This window comes from Mercenaria mercenaria, chromosome 15, assembly GCF_021730395.1.
Source record: "Mercenaria mercenaria strain notata chromosome 15, MADL_Memer_1, whole genome shotgun sequence".
NCBI lineage: Eukaryota > Metazoa > Mollusca > Bivalvia > Venerida > Veneridae > Mercenaria > Mercenaria mercenaria.
In genome coordinates, this window is record NC_069375.1 from 49025835 (window position 1) to 49048932 (window position 23098).

At 34.8% G+C, this 23098-nt stretch overlaps 2 protein-coding genes across 2 annotated transcripts; both read right to left on the reverse strand.

Annotated features, from left to right (window-relative positions):
• Window positions 1-4922: 4922 nt before the first annotated feature.
• Window positions 4923-12822, reverse strand: LOC123554003 (uncharacterized). Its single transcript, XM_045343816.2, has 3 exons — window positions 12388-12822; window positions 9654-9818; window positions 4923-5823 (listed from the first exon to the last, which is right to left on the reverse strand). The coding sequence occupies exons 1-3, from the start codon at window positions 12629-12631 to the stop codon at window positions 5627-5629; spliced, it is 606 nt and encodes a 201-aa protein (XP_045199751.2). The 5' UTR covers window positions 12632-12822; the 3' UTR covers window positions 4923-5626.
• Window positions 12823-17260: 4438 nt separating this feature from the next.
• Window positions 17261-21578, reverse strand: LOC123554010 (uncharacterized). Its single transcript, XM_045343826.2, has 5 exons — window positions 21485-21578; window positions 20909-20971; window positions 18958-19109; window positions 17942-18109; window positions 17261-17361 (listed from the first exon to the last, which is right to left on the reverse strand). The coding sequence occupies exons 2-5, from the start codon at window positions 20959-20961 to the stop codon at window positions 17303-17305; spliced, it is 432 nt and encodes a 143-aa protein (XP_045199761.1). The 5' UTR covers window positions 20962-20971; window positions 21485-21578; the 3' UTR covers window positions 17261-17302.
• Window positions 21579-23098: the final 1520 nt, after the last annotated feature.

Below are 23098 nucleotides of genomic sequence, written 5' to 3' on the forward strand. Positions count from 1 at the left end.
TTTATTACATAATTTGATCAATGTTATTACGTATCTTTTTGTACGGAACATTTGTCATGTCTTTACCTGAGCATAGCGTACACTCGTTAGTTTGTTTCATTGACAATCTGCAACCGCTATTTCAATCATAATAATGAAAATGGTCATATAAGATAGCCATCTTACCCTTTTATACATATACAATACTTACAAAACTGGTAAGTTGATTTTATTACAAACGTGTAGCCACATTGTTATTTTACACAACGGGATAAAATCACCTTGCGTTTTATCATGGGTAGCCAGGGAAGGTACGATCGCACCCACCTTTCGGCAAAGTCTGTTTACACATTTCATTTTCATACTCCTTTCTGTATTTTCGGCTCGCTACGCTTGAATGATACGAATTTATTTTGTATGCAAGTTGACATCTATGTAAAATGTCTTAGACCAGTCTGCACGCCAAACAGTTATTGCTAAATATAAAGATGATTTTTAAGTGCGGAAGAATATTGCAGAAGGTTGCAGATTAAATGCATAAAACACACCTCAGATCTTTCATAATACATGTCGACTATCCACAACACGCCCCGAATATTTGGTATACCCTCTAAGTAATGCGCCATACTGTCGCACGGTAGTATTGACGATGGTTTTCCCACGAGTCTGAACCATATGGAGGCATTATACCTGACAAAATTAAATTTGCACTAACGCAGCACAACTGGAATATATATATACATCACATTTACAATGCCAGTCTCAATTATATAGTGTTAGCGCTTAGCAAGTTGCCTATGTCATCACAGATGAGCGTCTATCATCAGTAATCCTATATTTCTATTTTGAAAAGATGTACACCTAGTGAAGTTGCACATTACTACACTAACTCAAAGGAATCGATTTGTAATTTTTTGAAATCGGCATAAACTTTGAAATAGTTGTAATATCATCATGTTTTAAATGCTGTAACATTATATTGTTTCTAGAAGTTTCTTGAAATAAAAAAAAAAAAAAAAAAAAAAAAAAAAAGAATTACAATGAAAATCAGATACAATTATGCAAATAACACATCTTGGATATGCACCCAAACGAAACGTGCTTTATAGCTGCTAAATGGAAGGCGGACTGGAAGCTTAATTTCCGCAAACCTTGAAAATGTATCAGTTATGTGTTTACTAGTATCATGAAATTGTGTTAAGTACTTGTTTTTAAATGACTGACCCCCCAGATAAATCTAACAATGTCAGATTACGAAATAAATAGTCATAAGTCTATAGTATATTCAGTATATTCAGTTAACATTGTGATGTAGTACACCCGACGAGTGTTTTGTACAGACTATGAAGAATATGGAGAGCTATACTGCTCACCCCGGTGTTGGCGTTGGTTAAAGTTTTTATGAAATGGTAATATCTTGTACACCATCAAAGATATTTACTTATAACTTGGAACACTTGTTTATCATAACAGTCTCTACCTGTAGGCAAGAGTACATAACTCTGTCAAGTATTTTGGCTGAAAAATGACCCTTCTTGGACTAGAAAATCAGTTAATTTTTCCATACCAGTCCAGTATTTTGCCTAACCTGTTTCAGTTTGTCATATGGCTTTGAAAATTTGACCACTTGTTTACCATCATAGTCTACATATGTAGGCAAGACTACCTAACTAGAACAAGGACTCAGTTTTGGCCCTTTTTGGACATAGAAATTAGTTAAGTTTCGCATACCATACCGTAATTTGTCAAAACTTATATGGCTTTGAAACTTTGAACACTAAGACAATGCTTACTATCATGGTCACACATTGCCATATAGTGCAAGACTTATTCAAATCCACAAATACAGGTACATTGTCATATATTTTTTCTTCTTTTGTCTAAAAATCTCTGGTAATCTTTGGTAATATTTCAACCACATACTTCCATCAATTCCTTGAATAGTTGAGCGCGCTGTCAACAGGCAGCTCTTGTTTTTTATTTACTAATACGGTAATACCTTCTACACTTCGATAAATTTTACATTCTTTAAGTGGTTTTCTTTAACATACCGACTCATTAAGCTTTTAGGCAGGGGTTTAAGTGAATTACCGGTCGGCAGGCAATTAAGCATATTAGGTAGTAAGGGAGGAGCTTTACTACCTATGACGACTGTAATCTGGTCATGTAAACACAGAATTCATCTTCTTGGCATCTAAAAGCATTAAATTCATGTTTTCAGTTTCATGTTTTCTTGTACCAGAATGAAACACTGGACTGATAAATGCCCTTTTTCGATGTAATGTTTTCTACATGTATAATGTAGTAATTGTCTCGTATTCTTTTCTTTCCTTGCTGTCTAAAGTCCCATTTACAAAAAAACGTTGCATTGTGTTCTTTAATCAAATAAATGTAACTCCCTATTTACAGAACTAACTTAAAACGCAGCAGAAAAGAATGCCCAATGTCATTCAAATCACAAATTGATGGTGGAATAGGCTTAATTTATTATTTTTTTCTCTACAAAATAAAAGGTGACAAGTGCATTGCTGTGTATTGTTATCAATAAATGAAAAGATATTTGTTCAATTTCCATTCCTGAAAGCCATAATTTTTAGGACAGTAGTTTTCTATGTAATTCAGTAATACATGTTCATAAAACATGTGAAAATGTTCCGCCTTATGTCAAATGGCTGATAAGTAGAGAGTTTTTCTCATACAACTGTTGTTTCAAGATTAGCTCTGAGAGGTAAATATTTTTTTCTGGAAAGTACACTTCTAGACAATCATTCAACATATTTTTTCCTAACTTATGACACTGTTGCTGAAGAAGAGCTGTGCAGAATTTCAAAAATACCTTTGCTCTAATTTCTTTGATTTTTTTTAAAGTGGCCATTTCTGTGTCTAAATCCTTTTTAGTTCTTCTCCGGCCTTAAAGCCCTCAGGTACGAAATACATTCCCGAGCATGCCTTCAAACTCCACATGAAAGAGACGGAACTCGCTGAAACACCTACTTCCACTCGCTATTTTCCGGTTCATCTCGCACATTTATGTCCTGCAGAAAATCCTGCATGTAATCTCTAACTGGTCACACGATTGATCGTTTGTATATGACGTATCATATTAGGACATAAAATTTCATGGGAAATCGCCATCTAAACTGCAAATTAATAGTTTTTCATTGCTACATTATTCACGTATTTGTACGCTTAGCTTTTTGGCTTTGGTTGTAAAAACTGTCATCGAAATGTTTTGTTAATCTGGTTTAAGAGTAAAAAAGAAAACCAAGCTTGTACCGTTTTATTTGGGCGTTTTTCATTGGGATTATAAACTGGGACTGTTTGATATATTTTTAGATATTTCATTATGTATACATTCCGAATTACACTTCACATGCAGTGAAATCCTCCTTTGATGTAAACTTGAGAAAAATGGAGTTTTCCTTGAACAGTGAAGTTGTTATTTCACTTTATATAAGTGATATTTCAAACAAAAATATATATTGTCGTAGCTAGTGTACTTTAGCAGCACAATCATTAATTATCTAATTTTCACGGAGAAAGAGTTAAGGTCTGTACAGTTTGCATTGTTCTACGAGGTCATATGACTTATTATAAAAGATTTGATGTTTCCCTACAGCATCTATCTGCAGCTAGTCACAGAGATGGATTCACAGTTTCATCATGCTTTTTATGTAAGCTAACCTTTTGATGGTATACCTATATACTTATAAGGATTTTGATAGTTTTATGTCAGTGACTTAGTCATCTTACTAAATAGTAGGTTTTAGAATAAGTAATTGTATAGATCAAATTGTCTCTTATATTTCTGTATAGAAAGGCATACATATCTTTTAAAATATTTCAATAACGCACTGTTCTATCATACTGTACGTATGAAGAGACACGAATACACTATTTGTCTTGACTTAACGTATGACTTAGTAATGATAAAAGTGTTACATGCAGCAAAGCTACATATATTTTTTAAAAACTCCCACGGGCGGAAGGAAATACCTTTAATATATAACGGAAATATTCTTAAATGGTTTGTTGAAATTATAAAACTGAAAAGAAAAACAGTTTTTCATTTAAAATTAACACGAGTAACGCCCTTATTTGCAACATGCTAACAACCCCACAAGAGAAGAAAAATCCCGCGGGAAAGGAAAATCCCAGGGTAGAAGAAAATCTCTAGGGAGAATAAAATTCCGCAGGATAATCCTTCATGGGTTAAAATAATATTCCATCTGTCAGGGTACAACATACACATAGGAATATATCCTGATTGTCTATGTTGAGACACTTCGTTGTGACAGTGCAGGGAAACCTAACAGATATATATCTATGCTTGTAACTACTTGATATAAATACATACCTGAGGGAAGAGTTGTCATTCTTTGCGAACACCAGTATGAAATGAAAAGTTTATTGTCACATTTATAAAAGATTTGTTTTTGTTACTTCAAGGACAAAGAAATATCTTATGTGTTTCTATCTTTGAAAATTTTAGGTTGTTTCTTTAACTGACGCTCAAACGCTGAATTATACCTAATGAAAATTAAAATTAAAACAAAAACAAAAGGAGTCAGGTCTACGGTTAGAAATATACGGTTACTGATACCTGGGACAAATCAGTTTTTATGGATGCTGGTACATTCTCATAAAAATGCGCATGTTGATCGACATTATCTGACACAAGATTGGCATTTAGTAACATAGAATAACTTCTTTTTCTTCCACTTGCCAAGCGGTTTATCCGCATGCAAAACTTAGATATGACTTTGAATATTAATTTGGACATATTAAATTACTGTTCATAAATGGGTAACGTAACCTATTTTCTTGCTGCAATGGCTGTTTGCATGATCACAAATCACATGTATTTCGGAAAAAAAATCAAAATGACACGTATTAATGCATAAATATTTAAGTGTATCATAAAATCATAAATAAACGAAACATCTCTTTTGCAAAGCAGTTTATTACATATTTTACGTATAGAACGAATAATTTGGTGAATATGAGTGTCTTTATTGCACAAATAAATACTACTATAGCATTAAACTGACATATATACTGAATATAAACGAGAAAATGTTCTTATAGAAAACTTATCACAATCATTTGCGTACGTCCATATTTCTTTACTTTAAATTATCACCGTTACTGTTTTTATACATCAGACAGAATAAAATAATTTTTGTAAGAGATTTAAACATTTTTGGATAACGTTATTTACCCAAGTTTCTTGCACATATCATCTCTACACAACTTCAGATAAAAAATGTAAAACTGTAAACGTGAATTAATACAGAAAATATTCGAACGAAGAAATAGTTGTTTTAAACATACAGTAGCTTCATTTTTTTCTGTAAAACACTATATATAGAAAATAGATTTTTCTATTGTAAAACAGAGCACATGAGAACACAGAAATATTTTTTTAAAATCGTTTGTGAGCAGACATTCTTGCATAGTAAAAAACATCTGAGATTTAAACAAATACCATCTGATTCTCTAAGGACAACTACCGCATCATTAAAATATTTTACACGAGCTTTTTGCCGGACATCGAGTTTCTTCGCCATTTCCCTAAGACATACATGCATAATAAATTAAAGTCATTTATAATTTCCACTAAAGCCTCAGCCACAATTTTTGTTCTCTAATCAGCAATACTCGCTTTCTTTGCACTCCGGAAGCTTACAAGGCATCCCAAAATTCCAATTATCCCCGCAGCAACGGCCGCACATGCTGAAGCCACAGCGGTCCAGAAACACCATTCCAAATCACCGCTTTCAAACTTGTAATCATCTTTCACGTCTGTATAGTATACGATAGGACCAATACCAATCAAGATACCTGTAGAATAGTTTAACATTTTCATATCAGTGTTTATAAAGATTTTTCTTTTCATTATTCTGTGTGTCTTGCTGTCTTTAGGAAAATTTGATTATATTTCTGATTGTTTTCTGCAGTTCCATTAATGTAGAAATATTGAAACGACAAAGTGTATGCTTTGACGAACTACTTGTGTATATTTAAGGGTGTCATTCGTCATTAGATAAGTACTTGTGTATATTCCAGTTTAACTTCTTATCAATATCATTCATCATTCGATAAGTGCTTGTATATATTCAAATTTAAATTTCCGTCAATTGATGTCATTCCTTAATAGATATGTGATTGTGTATAATCAGTGTTAAATTCTAATCAATCATCATTCGTCATTAGATAAATGCTTGTGTATATTCATAGTATTCTAAAGATATTTCATTTTTATTAAAACATTTGTGTCGAAGCTCTTTCACTGAATTTCCCACCGAATGACGTTATAGTCAATTATGTTTATGAATGAAATTATGTTTACACACATGTGTTGTCCAATTTATTTGACCTGTCAAAAAATGGACTCGGTTTTCATTATATTCTGTTTGAGCCTATAAAAGATTAAGATGAAAGCCGGGAACATGTTTTGACAGGTCAATTAAATAGTTTAATAGAGAAATCACGGCCTGTAAACACTGGCTCGTCCTCTTTAAGGAGATGAGTTGAAAAAAGAGCCAATGATACTTCCGAGGAGGCGCTAATGACCGGAACTTTATGCAGAATGTAAACAAAGAAGAAGGGTGAGTAGATTGTTTCCTTTCTCAGATAAATGTAAGGCCCTATTTCAAAAAATAGCCAATGTAGTTCCACTCAGAAATGATTATACTTTTTATATATGCAGGCCATTTTGCAAGGTAAATGCATTCCTTGACGTGAGAACTTTTGAAAGCTGGAAAATGGGGCAAGTTCGAACCAAAAGTGGAGATTTACCCATATATTTCGTCCAAATTTACACATATAAGAGTAAATATACATTGTACCAATTTTTCCCATAATGGTATGTTAAATCTGTATTATTTATGTGTTTTAACGGCGGGTTTTACCCCTCTATGCTCAATTTTGGCTAAGAGGAGGAGCCAAAGCCTTGGAGGAGGCGCAAAAGTCCAGAGTCGGAGCCACTGACCAGTTCATTTCCTAGGTGATGAACACTCGTATAAAGCGTTTTCGTTCTCGCAATGTAATATCTATTCCGTTTTAATGTTTATAATTTGATGCTTGAAATTGTATTATACTACCCAAATGCACATAATCTACCTAAAATAACAAGAGCTGTCCATAAGACAGCCCACTCGACTTTTCTCAGTACTTGACTCTGAATAAGAGCTTTGCCAGTAAAACTTTATAAAACTTAAAACTCTAAGTTAAAAAGGGGCATAACTCTGTCAAAACTTAATCAGAGTTATAGAGATTGTTTCTCCTGGTGTAGACTTTGATAGTAAATAACTGTTTTAAGTTTCAAGTCAATAGCTTTGATAGTAACAGAGATATTTGACTTTATAAAAAAAACAATTTCCAACGGCGACGCCGACTCCGACTGCGACGTGAACACAATATCGTTTTGACGATTTAAGCATTGCTGGTCATGTTAGAATGTACACTTTATTTATAAAACTCCCTCGATATTTTTGCTCAATTGTTTTTTGTTTTTTTTATCTTTTCAATATATTAATGTCTTTTCTAATTCATTTAGAAATATTTTTTTTAAGAGTTATTTGAAAGCATAAATAAAATCGAGAAAGGCAACGATACTATATAATGTAAATATAAGAAATGATTTTTTTTTTCGATATTCCGCAGAATAGGATCGGCAAATCAGGGAATCGCGCTAGCTGGAAATTAAGTATCAACATACATGTTTCCTTACAAACGTTATTTAAGTAAAATTAGAAAACTGTATTTATAATTCTGTAACTGTAAGCGCAGTAACGGTCAATACCCATTCTTACTACGTAGCATTAATTAAAAACAAATCTGACATCAAATATTGCCTCAACAGATGGCACCCTCCCAGTACTAAATAATAACTAATTAATATGACTTTGACTGCAGAACGACGACTGACAAACGGACAAGGATAAGACAAAAGCTATATGATACATGCGGTTCGACAGGGGAATAAATATATAACGTTTTCAGTTTCTTTGTTATCGTTAGAACATCTGGGAGAGGTATTTTGAGTGTTAGCATTTTCATATACGTATATGTAATCGAATTAAGCAATTTACAAGTAAACAATTATATTTATTTAGCATTTGTAAGTACCTAGTGAAGCACATATTGCAATTGCATTTCAAGACTACCACAAAGTTAACACTAACTATCAAAAAATCCAAAATGCGTTGGACATGAAAACCGTTGTGCATTAGGAAATGTCCCTTTCACAGAAAATATCATAATTATACAACTTATAACGCCATGATAGCCCATAATTAGATAAGTGCAAAAGAAAAGAGAAGTGCAAATATCTCGTAATACATTCAAAGGAAATGAATAGGATGTTGTTAAAACATCATCCATCAGATGTTTGTCACAATCCAAGGAAATCATGATAAAGATCTGGTATGTGAGAATTGATGACACATTAAAAAAAACTAAATTTCAAAGTGCTTTGGCTCCCACTCCGGTTCTTAGCGCCTCCTCTGCGGCGTTGGCTCCTCCACATGGTGATAAATGCACGTGTACGGGATAAACACGCTAGTAAACCACGTAAGTCATGCAGTAGTAAGATATGCTTTTCAGCAAGGTTGATGCAGGGACTATAAAATCTTAAATTTGTGTAAATTAGGGTGAAATATATGGGAAAATGTCCACTTTTGGTTTGGACTTACTGTATTTTCCAACTTTCAAAAGTTCTCACATCAAGGAATGCATTTACCTTGCAAAATGGCCTGCATATATAAAAAGTATAATCATTTCTGAGTGGAACTACATTGGCTATTTTTTAAAATAGGGCCTTACATTTATCGGAGAAAGGAAACAATCAACTCACCCTTCTTCTTTGTTTACATTCTGCATGAAGTTCCGGTCATTAGCGCCTCCTCGGAAGTATCATTGGCTCTTTTTTCAACTCATCTCCTCAAAGAGGACGAGCCAGTGTTTACAGGCCGTGGAAATGCTATTTAAAAGTTTATATAAAAAACAAAAGGTGATTTTATCACGGAAGTTCAACACCCATCGTTAGATATTTCATTGGCTAGGCAAAACGTTCTTTTCACGTATGGATATCGCTCTCTCTGTGATTGAAACATTAACATAGCATATTGAAAACTAAAATAATAAGATATGAGGAAGTTAAATTATTTATCATTAACCGCTTATTTACTTCCTTGATTATATTTTACGGAAACAAAAAATGTGTTAGTCTGACGATTTGGACATACCTGAAAATCTCATTTATTAAAATAGATACTAGTGTATCGTTTCCTTATTCAGGAAATATTGTTATTCAGCTAAGTAAAAGCAATGTTCTTTACAATTTAGATAAATTGTGCATAATTTCAGGTTATGTCAATACCAAATTCAGAGGAATTGGAGTCAATATGAGGAAATCAATGCCAGTACGCACAATAAAAATAGCTTAAACGTGACTCGAGCATTTTGAATTGTTAATTGAAAGTGAAAACCCAAAGAAGTTGAATAATACAATCATTACTGAAGTGATTTCATATTGGCCTTATCATTTGTCCAAGTGCAGTCCTATTGGCTTTTTGGGCAGATATGGCTACCTTCGAAAAAATAACAAGGCCAACAACTCGTTTAATTAAAAACATTATAGTATAAGCTGTTACAAAAGCCATCGTTACCTGCAATAATTGCAGCAATCCCTGAGCCAAAGAATACAGACTGCATCCGAAATTCATTGTCATCATTGGAACAACATCTTGTACATCCAGCGAGGACCATAACAATCGCTAGGAACCCCAATCCTACAACGATGATGCCCTTTACTGCCTTGACACCTGTTGTATCTGGAAATTAAAAAGTTGTGAAGATAACTTTAAAACATGCGTAACACATGCTTAGCTTATTTCATTTTCCATGGATGTTTTTTTTAAAACATTTGGAGGAAATAATTAAGACGTATAAACGTGAGTTTTTGTATATTTGTATAACAAACAACATTTAATATAATGAGTACTCGATAAGAGCTGAATGTCTAAAACTATTGATGGTCTCTGTGATCAATAGTCTCTCCAGTAAGTTCTAGAACGAATTGGCACTAGTTAATATTTTTTCAATGTCAGCATTTTTTTTGATAATTCAAAATTGATTAACATAGTTATGCCTCCTGAGCCGAGAATACATTTTGTCCTGCAATGATCGTTAATATTGATTAATGTCCTTTTTATCCAGGAATATGTTTAAAAAGGTGACTACAGTGTCAATAAGTACAATATATCATTCCAACGAAGAAGAAACGAATTTAGCGTGTTTCAGTGCTATACACTGGGCACGTTAAAGAACCAGGCTGTCTATTCGCAACGAGCTAGGCTAAGTTAGCCGGACAAGCCTGTATCTGATTTCTGATCTCTCTGTCCCTCTGGTCTGGTCCGCTCTGTGTCTTACCAGTAGAGGATGAATTATGCGCCCTGTGTGGCTACATTTGAACTATGTAAAGCGCCTTTGAACGTGAAATTGATCATGAAAAGGGCGCTATATAAATCTGGTATAATAATAATAATAATAATAATAAACATTTCGGACACTATAAAGTGGAAGTGTTTGCCCGGTCTTCGTACAAGTATGTGAATGATATAATATTTAAGAAAGGAGAGGTTTTAATATTTGCCAAATTTTATATGTGACAATTATTCATTAGGTCTACTCTATCTTTGCTATCTTCATTACCTTCTTGATTTAGGGATTAGCACCCAATAAGGAGGAAAAGAATCTTGAAATATACGTTGCGGCATATATTAAATTCATCAAAAGCATTTATTTGGAACAAATGTTGCAATTAATGCTTCTCACGTAATTTCAAAACAGTGATTCAAATGTATGACATTGTCAAACATAAATCTGAGGTAATGATCTGGAAATAAAATTGTACATTTTTGAACATCACCCAGATTTTAAACTTAAAGGAACGAAACCACAAACATGTTATTTACACGTATTTCAAAATAAACCAGGTTTACAATTTAATCCATTTTTTATTAATACGGCTATATCGAACAAGGTCATTGTACTACCTTAAAATAGCTCCTTTTCAATACCCACCTAGATTATGATTGAATATCATAGGTGTATGAATAGCTTGTGAAGATATTTACTTATAAAAGAACACTCGCCCATACGTTAAACAAGGGTGTTGCAAATTGTTTTAGAGTCCTAAAGTAGTCATACGTTTTAGCTTGATAAAGGCAGGTCTGATTTTTATTTTTTTTACAAAATATTAAGTGACGCACGAATGATCGAGATGTACAGTTTGACTTGCATCAGTAAATAGAAAATACGATGCCCATAAATTGATGGCCGAGTGGTTATGGTCACTGCCCCCTCATTGATGTGGGTTCGAGTAGCGCTTGAGGCGTGTGGGCGCGTGGGGATTCCTCCACCTAGAAAAACTGGAAAGTCGCCATATGACCTATACTTGTGTGGGTGTGACGTTAAACCCAACAAGAACAAAACAATTGTGTTTCAGTTGGTAAAATTGGATTTCCTCCAGTTCGTTTAATTTCCTTGATAAATGCTTGTCTCCCTTGAAAGTGGACGTCATCTGTCGTCATTTTCATTTCTAGTTTATAGAGTACCTTTCACCTGATTATAAGGACAAGTTAGACTGGCGACCGCTCTAACTATTCTGTGAGCCCCTAATTACCCCAATAGCGATATTAAACGGACATGAATGAGTGGAACCAGTGGTACTGATCGGCTGTGGTATATGACAACCTTAACAACATATAACTGTTGAAATACTCTGCAAAACTACACATTTAAGACAAACAATCAACTTTCGATAAACAACAAATGAGTTAAATACTTAAGTGTGATTCATACCCAAATAACTATTTTGTAAGAGAAGTAGTCAAGCGATTTTACTTCTTTAACAGTAGCTAATTATACGTTATTTAGACATATCATGTGTCTCCGTATTTACATTAACCTCAATTAGTGTGGAATGTTAACAATTTTACACGTTCTCCTGTACCCTTTTTATAGACCACTCGCGCCAACTGATCAAAATTAAGGGTGTGGTACAAGAATGGGCCGTATCTCTTGAGTATCTTCTTAAAACCATTTTAAATAGAGTAGTTATTTTATAATCTCTCAGACCTTCTTTCTGTTAAAGGATAATAAAAACAGTAATCTAAGAATACAAAGTTGTTTTCTTTCTTCCAAACAGGCAGCATCATTAACCGCCGCCCCCCCCCCCCCCCCCCCCCCCAAGACACACACATACATACGAAAATAATGAAAACAACATCTCCGCAAAAAATTACTTTAACTATGATATGAAACCAAAGAAATCTAGGCTGTCTTATCAAGATAATATTCATTTATATTTTACAGGGGAAACAATATAGATATATATACCTTTGGGAGTGTCTAGTATAGACTTCCAGGAATCGTCTTCATTTAGGTCTTTAAGTGCTTCTTCTGTAATAGTAAATGTTTCACGGCTCCACCACAATCCACTTTCCGTTTTCTTTTGCACAGTGACAGTTTTATTCACCATTTCAACTTCCGTAGATGACCAGAACGGCAGAATCAAGGAAATAATCCCCGCTGCCAGCGCCAGAAAATACAGAAATGTCACAAAACCCCCAAGCTTAGCCATCTTTGCTATATTTTTGTAAGTTCTATTTTGCCTTTATCTTCTTTCAATTTTAATTTCTTAAGGTATTTATCCAAAGATAATTATTTTTATCACTGGTTTTACGTCTTTAGTTAACACTTCCTTTACTATTATAATAAGAGTATGTTTACCTGCCGATACCACGGGTTCATCTAATATGGGTAGTAGTAATTCAAAACTTAAGGGGAGGTTTAAAATACATCTGTAATTTTTTATACTAGGGTAGAGTGTATTGATCCAAAGAAAAACCAGTTATCGACTAGCTGCTTACAAATAAGCGTAAAAATTCTACATTTTGTGAACTTTAAGAATTTAAGTTCAATGACATTCTGACTACCGTTTTCCCCACGTTGCAAAAGAATACAACTTAACAATTAAGAGGTTTAAATTTAATAAAAATGATAGAGCATTTATATGCAGATTAGCTAGAGTGATAGATTTTTTATACAAATCTGTTCAAACGAATGTGAGCGTGGTCGAATTGTTATTGCGTTAAAATTGACCTAAAACTTTTAAAACCCTTATAATGTAGAATAAAGACTGGACAGGGTATCTTATAAACTTACACAATATAGCCTGTAAAAAGAAAACACAAAGAAGTAAACGAGGTGGTAAAAGTAAAGTAATTCCAAAAAAAAAAAAAAAAAAAATGGTGTGAACTTAAAACATTTGATGTGCCCTAAGAAATACAAGCAGTACAAAAATATAAGCCAACACGTATCCTGCATTACTCTGAACTGTAGATCTGTTGTAAACAAAGATGATTTTGTAAGCCAATACCTCAGGGATGAGAAATTATATATTGCTCTTTTGACTGAAACTTGGAACTCGGACGAAAAACAACATCAGTTTGAGATTTCTGACTTGACCCAGAATAAATATAAATTAAGCGTTTGTAATAGAAAAAAAAAAAAAAAAAGATTGTGGTGTTGCGATCACTTGTAGAAACACAATCGGTATGCGAAGGGTTACTCACGGTACTGTTCGAAACTTTAAATACGGTATTTGGAAACTCGTTTTCAAAAATTTGACCATGCATGTAGTAGGTGTGTATAGACCTCCGGATCTATCGACTGGTAAACAGTTCGTTTTGAACGAAAACATCTTACCACAATATTGAAAATTTACTTATAACGGATGATTTCAATTTGCATATTAACAATGACAACAGTGCTATTACTAACTTCAAGGACTCCCTAGTAGCAATTGGCTTGGAGCAACATGTTGACTGGAGGACATAGCTTGGATCTAGTAAAAACTGAGTCGCTTAATGGTGTTCATGTAGAGAAATGTGATCCTGGACTATTTTAATCTGATCACTGTGTTGTTAAGGTTCTCCTCCCAGATGTTAAAAAATGCTGTTACTAGCCCTTTATTTTCAATGATCAGTGTGGAGTGTATCATTTTAGAAACTTAAAAATTTGAACGAATCAGAATTGTCCAGTGACCTAAGAGCAATAAACGCAGATTTACAGAATATCAGCAAGTTTGTGAAGCAGTTTGAAAGTCTAATAAATCAGTTTTACAGGAGCTTGAAAAATAATCGTCGTCATACTTTTCAAAAAAAAAAAAAAAAAAAAAAAAAAAAAATCATATTCAGTTTTATATGTCAAAACTGAAAAGAAATTGACACTATTACCCTGCTTAAACGTAACAAAAATTGCATATAGATCTATAAACTATTTCTTCAAACCCCTTGATTATAGGGTAGGATGATAAAAATGTCGCCCCTTTTTCATTAGAGAAAGGGGGTAATCGATCCTGTAATCGTGTATGGGTCACACGTCAGTGAGTTTACAACGTGTGTTGCTCCATTTTTCAGATGGATGCAGTGGGAGGATCAATTGCTTGGGTACATTTTCAAATTTGATCATGTAGTAGTGTCATCGAGTACTTTTACGACATTATCATGTAGTGTTCACAGACTGTGAATACTACTTACTGGGTAGTGTTCACGGTACTGTTAGTTCTGCTCACTGAATAGTGTTCACGGCACTGTGAGTACTGCTCACTGAGGAGTGTTCATGGCACCGTGAGGACTGCTGAGTACTGCTCACTGAGTAGTGTTCATGGCACCGTGAGGACTGCTGAGTACTGCTCACTGGTAGTGTTCACGGTACTGTGAGTACTGCTCACTGAGTAGTGTTCACGGTACTGTGAATACTGCTCACTGAGTAGTGTTCACAGTACCGTGAGTAATGCTCACTGGGCAGTGTTTACGGTACTGTGAGTATTGCTCACTGGGCAGTTTTCACGACGCCGTGAGTACTGCTCACTGAGTAGTTTTCACGGCACCGTGAATACTGCTCACTGGGTGGTGTTCACGGCACCGTGAGTACTGCTCACTGAGTAGTGTTTACGGCACCGTGATTACTGCTCACTGAGTAGTATTCACGGTACTGTGAGTACTTCTCACAGAGTAATGTTCCCCAAGTAGCATTCACGGTAATATGAGTACTGCTCACTGAGAATGAACTAAAGGACATGGTTTTGCATAAATACTTCTGAAATCTGAAAATTTTCCTGAAACCATATGCTTAATATGTACTTCTATCTATCCGATAGATGAGTTTTATGATTATTTGACTTTCTGACCTTTAATTTGCATAAAAAATATATGAAATATTATATTACATGATGGTGTGTTTAAACATTGTAGTCATTATTACTTTTGTAGCGGCCATCTTGGACGCCATCTTGGACGCCATCTTGGATTTCTCAGATCGCCATCATTTATGCCAATTTATGCCGGCAGCCTGATAAACTTCAGACCTTTACAAACATGTTTCCATGGAAAAAGTCTAAATTGTGTAGCTGTGACTCCAGACAGCCCGGACCAGCACGCGGACGCTAACAGTATGCGGACACTTACTTGTCCTGCGAGGCCTACGCGTTTTACCCCATCTTCTCAAACTCCAACGCAGTAATCTCCCTTGCCGCTTCGCTCACTGATGAGCGAAGCTGTAAGGGAGATCACTGCGTTGGAGTTTGCCATCTTCTATGACACTAATAACGCCAATAACATTCACTTTGTACATACTTACTCTGTATATTAACACATCATGAACTATGAACAAGACCAGATGATCTAAACTGCGACAGATTTTTTACTGATTTTTCACGGGTTAGTAAAATAGGGTGAAATGTGTCCGCGTACTGGTCCGGTCTGTCTAGCCAAACAGAAACAATAACAACAACTAAAACTTACCAAAATGCACATTGTATATGATCTTTCAGAGCATGATTAGTTAGTTATGAAGGTGAACATCATTCATATATAATTATAGAGCATTCATCACATTTATCTACCTACTGTATACGGCTGTGCCAATGTTAATTGAAAGATGAATAGGCAACAACAATGACTGTTGTATTTTGCAGTATAACAAATTAAGGCAGGTCTGCACAGGAATAGAATTATTAGTTGTGCTGTTAAAAGTAACAGAAATAATGCATTGCTTATTTGTTTTGGGTTTAGCGTATTCTGTTAATTACTTGGTGAATGTAACTGTTTCTAAACTTAAAAACTGGCACCTGGAAGGCCACCTCACGTACCTATCCCTACTCGGCGCTATTCGCCTTCGTTCTGAACCGGTGCCTCCCGCAAACCCCACCAAATCAAATATTTCTGAAGTCCTGAGATATATCATAGTCCAAGAGCTAGTCTTCTCAAAATTGAGCTTAATTAATCCAAGTGTGTTTCATTAATCACAAAGTGCAACTCTTCAGCAAAATTCGCGACAAGGTTGTAAAATGTCAATATTAAGGCGGTATAATGTACCTTGAAATATACATTGTTACAAAAAATGTTAAGAAAAGTAACAATAAAATATTTATATGAAAACGTATAAATCATGACCTTAATTTGAATAGTGAAGCGTTATACAGGAGAATAGGAAAGAACATATTATGTTGGGCTAAATATAATATGACAACCTACTAGTTAAAATGATTAATTAATGCACTGGATCGCGCCTGAGCAATATCAGGGTGAAAAGTTATAATGGACCGAGGTTACAAAAACTTAGTCATCTGCAAGTCTTCCTCGCATATAGTACTTTACCTTTGGAGTAGTGATTCGAACTTGTACAGGTGAGAGTTATAAAGTTATTTGCAATCATGATACAGCTGATAAGATATATCAACACAGATCATGATGCTGCGGACATGATTATAAGTCAGTTACCCTTACTTAATCGGCTCATCATAATGGCTTTTTTCATGATCAAGTGTTTCATAGCTTTCATCCCTGTAACTGAAAAGTACCAGTAAAAAGGATAAAGACATTTTGCAAACAAGCAGTTTATATTCTTAGTTTTCTGAATTTCACGATTCGGTCTAAAGTCGTTAGATTTTGCAGTAACGTTCCATTGCAGAGAAAGTGTCCAAACTCCTCAAGTAGAAGGTAGACGCTCTACTGGCAAATGAATATGCCTCCAAATTACACCCCTCGAGCAGAAGACAGACCGCTCTGCCTCTATATCAATCATCTATGTCTCTTTAAGATGATAGATAATACGCGTGTAATCAAAAACAAAAAGTTCTACACTACTTAGGGACCAAATTGTGCGGCATGTTTTAATAGTCAAATGTCAAGTAATAAGTGAACAATATCTTAAGTATACTTTATTTCATTGAATGTTCAACACCTCTTTATGCCGACAAACCATACCAAACTTGTTTGAATTCCATCTCGGAAATTTTACCATCAGCTTAAAAATAAATAAAACGAAACGCCATCTATATATTGCAAATTGTTTGAGAAACATTGAACAAAACAACAATACAAAATAGCTTAAGTGAATGTACTTTACATAAACATACTCTATACAACTTTTTGAACAGAACAGTGCAAATTTGTAACATACTCATTTTGGTAAAGATTTTCCTGTATTTATTCAGTTAATTGAACCAGTTTATAGGTCAGTTCTCATTGTTTTAAAATGTACCGCCTTGATAATTTATTTTCATTTTGTTGAGGTTAACGTCGCATCGACACAATTATAGGTCATATGGCGACTTTCTAGCCTTTATGGTGGAGGAAGACCCCAGGTTCCCCTCCGTGCATTATTTCATCACGAGCGGGCACCCGGGTAAAACCACCGACCTTCCGTAAGTCAGCTGGATGGCTTCCTCACATGTAGAATTCAACGCCCCGAGTGAGGCTCGAACCCACATCGATGAGGGGCAAGTGATTTGAAGTCAGCGACCTTAACCACTCGGCCACGGGCTTTGATAAAAACAGAAGGATAGAACAAATGCCTAAATAAGAACATGCTCTAGCCGTCTTACCATCTCGGTCGAAATAATAGAAGAGTCTGGAATAATCTGGATCTCGTTCGATACAGCCGTCCCTGTCAGTGTCCGCGTGATGGAACAATGTTATTGCTTCATTCAGCTCTCCTAGTTTTAGATTGTTCCAGTGAGCTATAAATTCTGTCTGGTCTATGCACTGGTTTCCTTAAATAAGCAGTGAGTCTGTTTAGATGATACTCGGCAATGTCCGTTCGACTTCGTATTCTCCTATGTTTTTCGGTATTTTTCAGCCGTTTATGTACCTCAAACGAGCATGCATGTAACCAGCGGAGAATACCGGAATGGATTACACAGACTACTAGTCGAACGGACATTGCTAACAACCAGTATCTTAAAACAAAACAAATATAAAATGATATTTTTCAATTTTGTGTAAGGTTTATAATAAGGGACATTAAGTGTACAATAAGTTTAATGATGAAGTTTTTCCTGGAGAAGGATTCAAATGATCTCCAAGCTTTCGAGCTAAAATGATTTAGTATAAATACTAGATCTCTCGATTAAAAAAGCGCTTGTTATCCTGTACGGTATTGTTTAGAAACAAACATATCTCGATGAGCATGCACATGTTTTGTAATCTAAGAACACTGATGAAATGATGATGTATTTTACAGGTTATCGTTAAGTTAATATTAGCATCTGCAATATTAAAGATGACTGGGAAAAAGACTTAATGCAAATCGTCAAATATTCTATTTATAACAATATTTGATTTACAAAAGTAGTTTCAGCTAATTATGACCATTTGATACTTGAAATAACACGGAAAACATATGTTCTGAAAATTGTAATATACTTCTTGTTCAGTTTATACACAGGTGTTTGAGGCTCAATCAATAAAAAAAGCATATAGAGGTTAGATCTCTTGAAGAGATCGTAGATCTCTGTAATATTTCATAGAATATTAGGTGGATGGGATATGGTATATATGTATAATGTATATATTCATTGATAGAGCTTCAAGCGCCTGTGGTTTATACAGCTAAACTTACCATTCATGTCAAAGTTCTGAAAGATGTCGCCCATTTCTTCGATTGACAGAAATCCGTCTGCGGTTGTATTTCTATTTGCTTCTGCTATACTAAATATTCTGGCTGCATTTTGGTTGTGAGGAATGACTGGACGTCCAGGGTTACTCCTTACCCTTAGAGAAGAGATCACCAAACAATTGTTGAGAAGGATGTGGAAATTGCAGATGCAATCAAATAATGTGAAAGCTAAACAAATTTACATCCTTTGCATATTGATACGGTTAATCAAATGTATGAGTAAAGGAAAGTAAAACTATCAATACGTGTGCGTGGTCTTTGGCGGGTTACACTATGATGCCACTATGTTACTGAAAACATTGAGGTTATATCTAATCTAATACATCGTTTTAAACAGCGAAGAAAATTGAAAAGTTCGGTATCTTTACATTCATAGAAATGCGCCTTTAAACAGATTGGTTAGTTTTTTTGATAGGTATCCGCGTTGTATACAATGCGTTTTAATAGTAAAAGTCGTGAACAGTTTTATAGAAATAGAAAAGTGATGTTTGTGGCGGTGCCTGTCCTACAGTCAACAGCAAAATTAAATAAAAAAAAGACCAGTAGGAGAAATGTGGTCGATGCTGTTTATGGAATTGTAAGTAAAAGATAACGTTCGTCTCAGCGTTTAAAGTAGAGTTCTGTTTGGATACTCAACGTATCCGCGAGAACACTTCCAGTAACATTGTTGTCAGCCATTGATCATGTTAAAATTAGAGACGACTGGACCTTCTTTCACAAACAAAACTTCATTAGCACTCTTACAACATTCATTCGAGCAAAATATTCCAATATACCTCAAGAAACTGTTTCATTTTTAAAAAAAAACCTAGGTCCTACAAATTGCGATGGCCATCTTGTTTAGAATGTATCTAGTAGTGGTAATGCATTTTATTAAACAAACGTGTAAAGTCAGCTATATTAACCACATAAAAGTTAAAAAAGAACTACTTTGCTATCGCAAAACAAATCAACATGTGTACTAATAAGATGCGTTAGAAATGTAATAACTACATATCTTTATCAAAAGAAAATATTGAAACATGTAACATAAGGAACAGGGATATACACATGAAAAGTTGCACATGACATAAAAACTCTCACATTCCGATCACTCTGTCTGGCATATGTCATATAAATTCTTGTATTATCTACACTTACTCGTTCAAAATGATACAAAACATATGTAGTAGGAAACATGCTTATCAAATTTAAACATTGAATAGTTTCCACATACAAGAAAAAACATAATAAAGAAGAACATCATATTCAAATAATTTACAATTTGTATCGAGGGATATGAAGATGATAAAGACATGTTTATCACAGAAAGAAACAGTGTAATGCAGTAATTGTTGAATAAAAATGAGACTATTGTACTTATCCTGTCAAGACCCATAGCAGACAAAGCGAGGCTGAGATCTTGGCCTGTCCAGATCCCCAACAGGCAAAGCGAGGCAGAGATCTGGACTATTGTACTAACCCTGTCCCGACCCCCAGCAGAAAAAGCGAAACAACAATTATTGCCGGAGGTATCTTGGACTATTGTACTAACCCTGTCCCGACCCCCAGCAGAAAAAGCGAAACAACAATTATTGCCGGAGGTATCTTGGACTATTGTACCTACCCATTCCAGACCCCAAGCAGACAAAGCGAAACAACAATTATTGCCGGAGGTATCTTGGACTATTGTACTTACCCATTCCAGACCCCCAGCAGAAAAAGCGAAACAACAATTATTGCCGGAGGTATCTTGGACTATTGTACTTACTCTGTCCAGACCCCCATCGGAAAAAGCGAAACAACAATTATTGCCGGAGATATCTTGGACTATTGTACTTACCCAATTCCAGTCCCCTGCAGAAAAAGCGAAACAACAATTATTGCCGGGGATATCTTGGGCTATTGTACTTACCCTGTCCAGACCCCCAGCAGACAAAGCGAAACGATAATTATTGCCGGCGACATCCGAGACACCCTAAAATATAGAACAGCCATTTATTGATTTTATTTCTTTTTTGATGCACTGATGCCTTACCGGCTAACGAAACAAAGTTCTGGTTACTAGTATTTGATACACTTTGAAAGTTAAAAAACCTAAGAAAAGAAATTATTTATTTAGATCCAATGGAATTACTTTTGAATGTAAAGGAATGCATTAAAATATGAAATTAACACTGGTTTGCTGATAGTAATTTTGATTTTATTCAGTGTTTGATTTTCTACTGAAATGCTGCAAAATGATGCATTATTCTTATTTAATACATATAAGCATTATGATTAAGATATAACACACTTTTTTCAAAAGTATTTTACTGCAGACACATTAATTTAGAGAAAACTTCTATAAGTTTAACGAAACGCCTTGTTCCAATTTATTCCACTTTAAATCAACCATTTACCTTCAAATTAACAAAATGGAAAAAAAAAGTTCTAAATTTCATGAATGGATCTAGTACCACCTTTCTGAATAGAACTCAACAAAATATACCTATCACTGTTTACTCCTCAGTCCTGTATGAACAAAGTGTGAACAATTATGGTCTTAAGGTACATGAGAATTTGCGCAGATGTAGCGCTTTAAATAGCAGTGCAGTGGAATTTATCTAACATGAATAACACCTTTGGATTGCTTTACTATTAAGTGATAAGATTAAAAATGTACCAGAACATTACCTCATTGTTCTATTTTTTGTTGCTTGAAGAGCGTTACCTTAAAGTGCGTGCACGCGTGATCGTGTGTGCATGTGTGCCCTTTGTACGCTTGCATGTATTTTAACCGATACAATATTTCACTATGAAAACCGATGCATATACATCATTGAAATGTATTTAATTGAGCCGTGCCATGGGAAAACCAACACAGAGGCTTTGCGACCAGCATGGATCTAGACCAGCCTGCGCATCCGCGCAGTCTGGTCAGGATCCATGCTGTTCGCTAACAGTTTCTCTAATTGCAATAGGCTTTGAAAGCGAACAGCAAGGATCCTGACCAGACTGCGCGGATGCGCAGGCTGGTCTGGATCCATGCTAGTCGCAAACCCACTATGTTGGTTTTCTCATGGCACGGCTCAATTACTTGTTGACACTGGGTTATTAAGATAATAAATAAATTTTTCAAACATAATTATTTGCTTTCTAATTAGTAGCTTTAGTAGCTGTTGGAATATTTTCACCAATACATTAAGGTAGTTCTGCACGTTTTTATCGAAAAGTTTTCTACAATGTAGAATTTGATTAAACTGTAATTTTTCAAAACTTCAGAGCATAGCTAGAAAATTCAGCAAATAAAAATGATAGGGTCGCGTGCTTGTTTTTGTGCTAGACTTATTTGAAAAATTTTGACCTCACGCAATTTTTCGCAATAGGAGTTTATGGGAAAATCACAACTTTCAAAACATTTTCGCGTATAGAATTTTTTTCACAATGTAGATTTTAATGAAACTTCTCACAGTTGTAAATAAACATATGACCTATAATGTGGTGAATTAAAATGTATAGGTCCGTTTGCTTATTTTCGAAATATTTGACCATGATTAATATGAACCGAATATTTCCCGCTAATTATAAGACATAATTTTGAATTATTTAACATGCCATATGTTTCAATATCATATTTTGGCTTTAGAAATATAGTAACAGTGCCATTTTAATAAATCTACCCGCAGGTTGTCATTAATTGATAGAACGATTTTCATTTCCGTACGCCAAATCCAGGCTTTATTCTACGTTTTCCGGATAAATGACTTTACGACATCACTTCCGGTTTTTCAAACGTGCAGAACTACCTTAACTTGAGATTACGCCATTTTGTTACCTTTGGACGCCGTGCACTTACAATAACTCTAAATATATTATATCCACATGGCAATAACATAATCAAAATTGATTCCTTTAGTGCTTTCAGTTGTTAATCGGAATAATCTGCATTCAGCAAGCAAATGCCCTAAATGGACAAACGAAATTGAGTAAACAGATGTACCAGTTTTGCAAATGTAAGGACAATGTGATGATTATATGTGTATGAAATTTGTCGTTTCTTGTTTTGGGAGTTACAATGTCAGTTCGCCGTTGTACGTGGGTAAAAACGTGTTTACTTTACTTT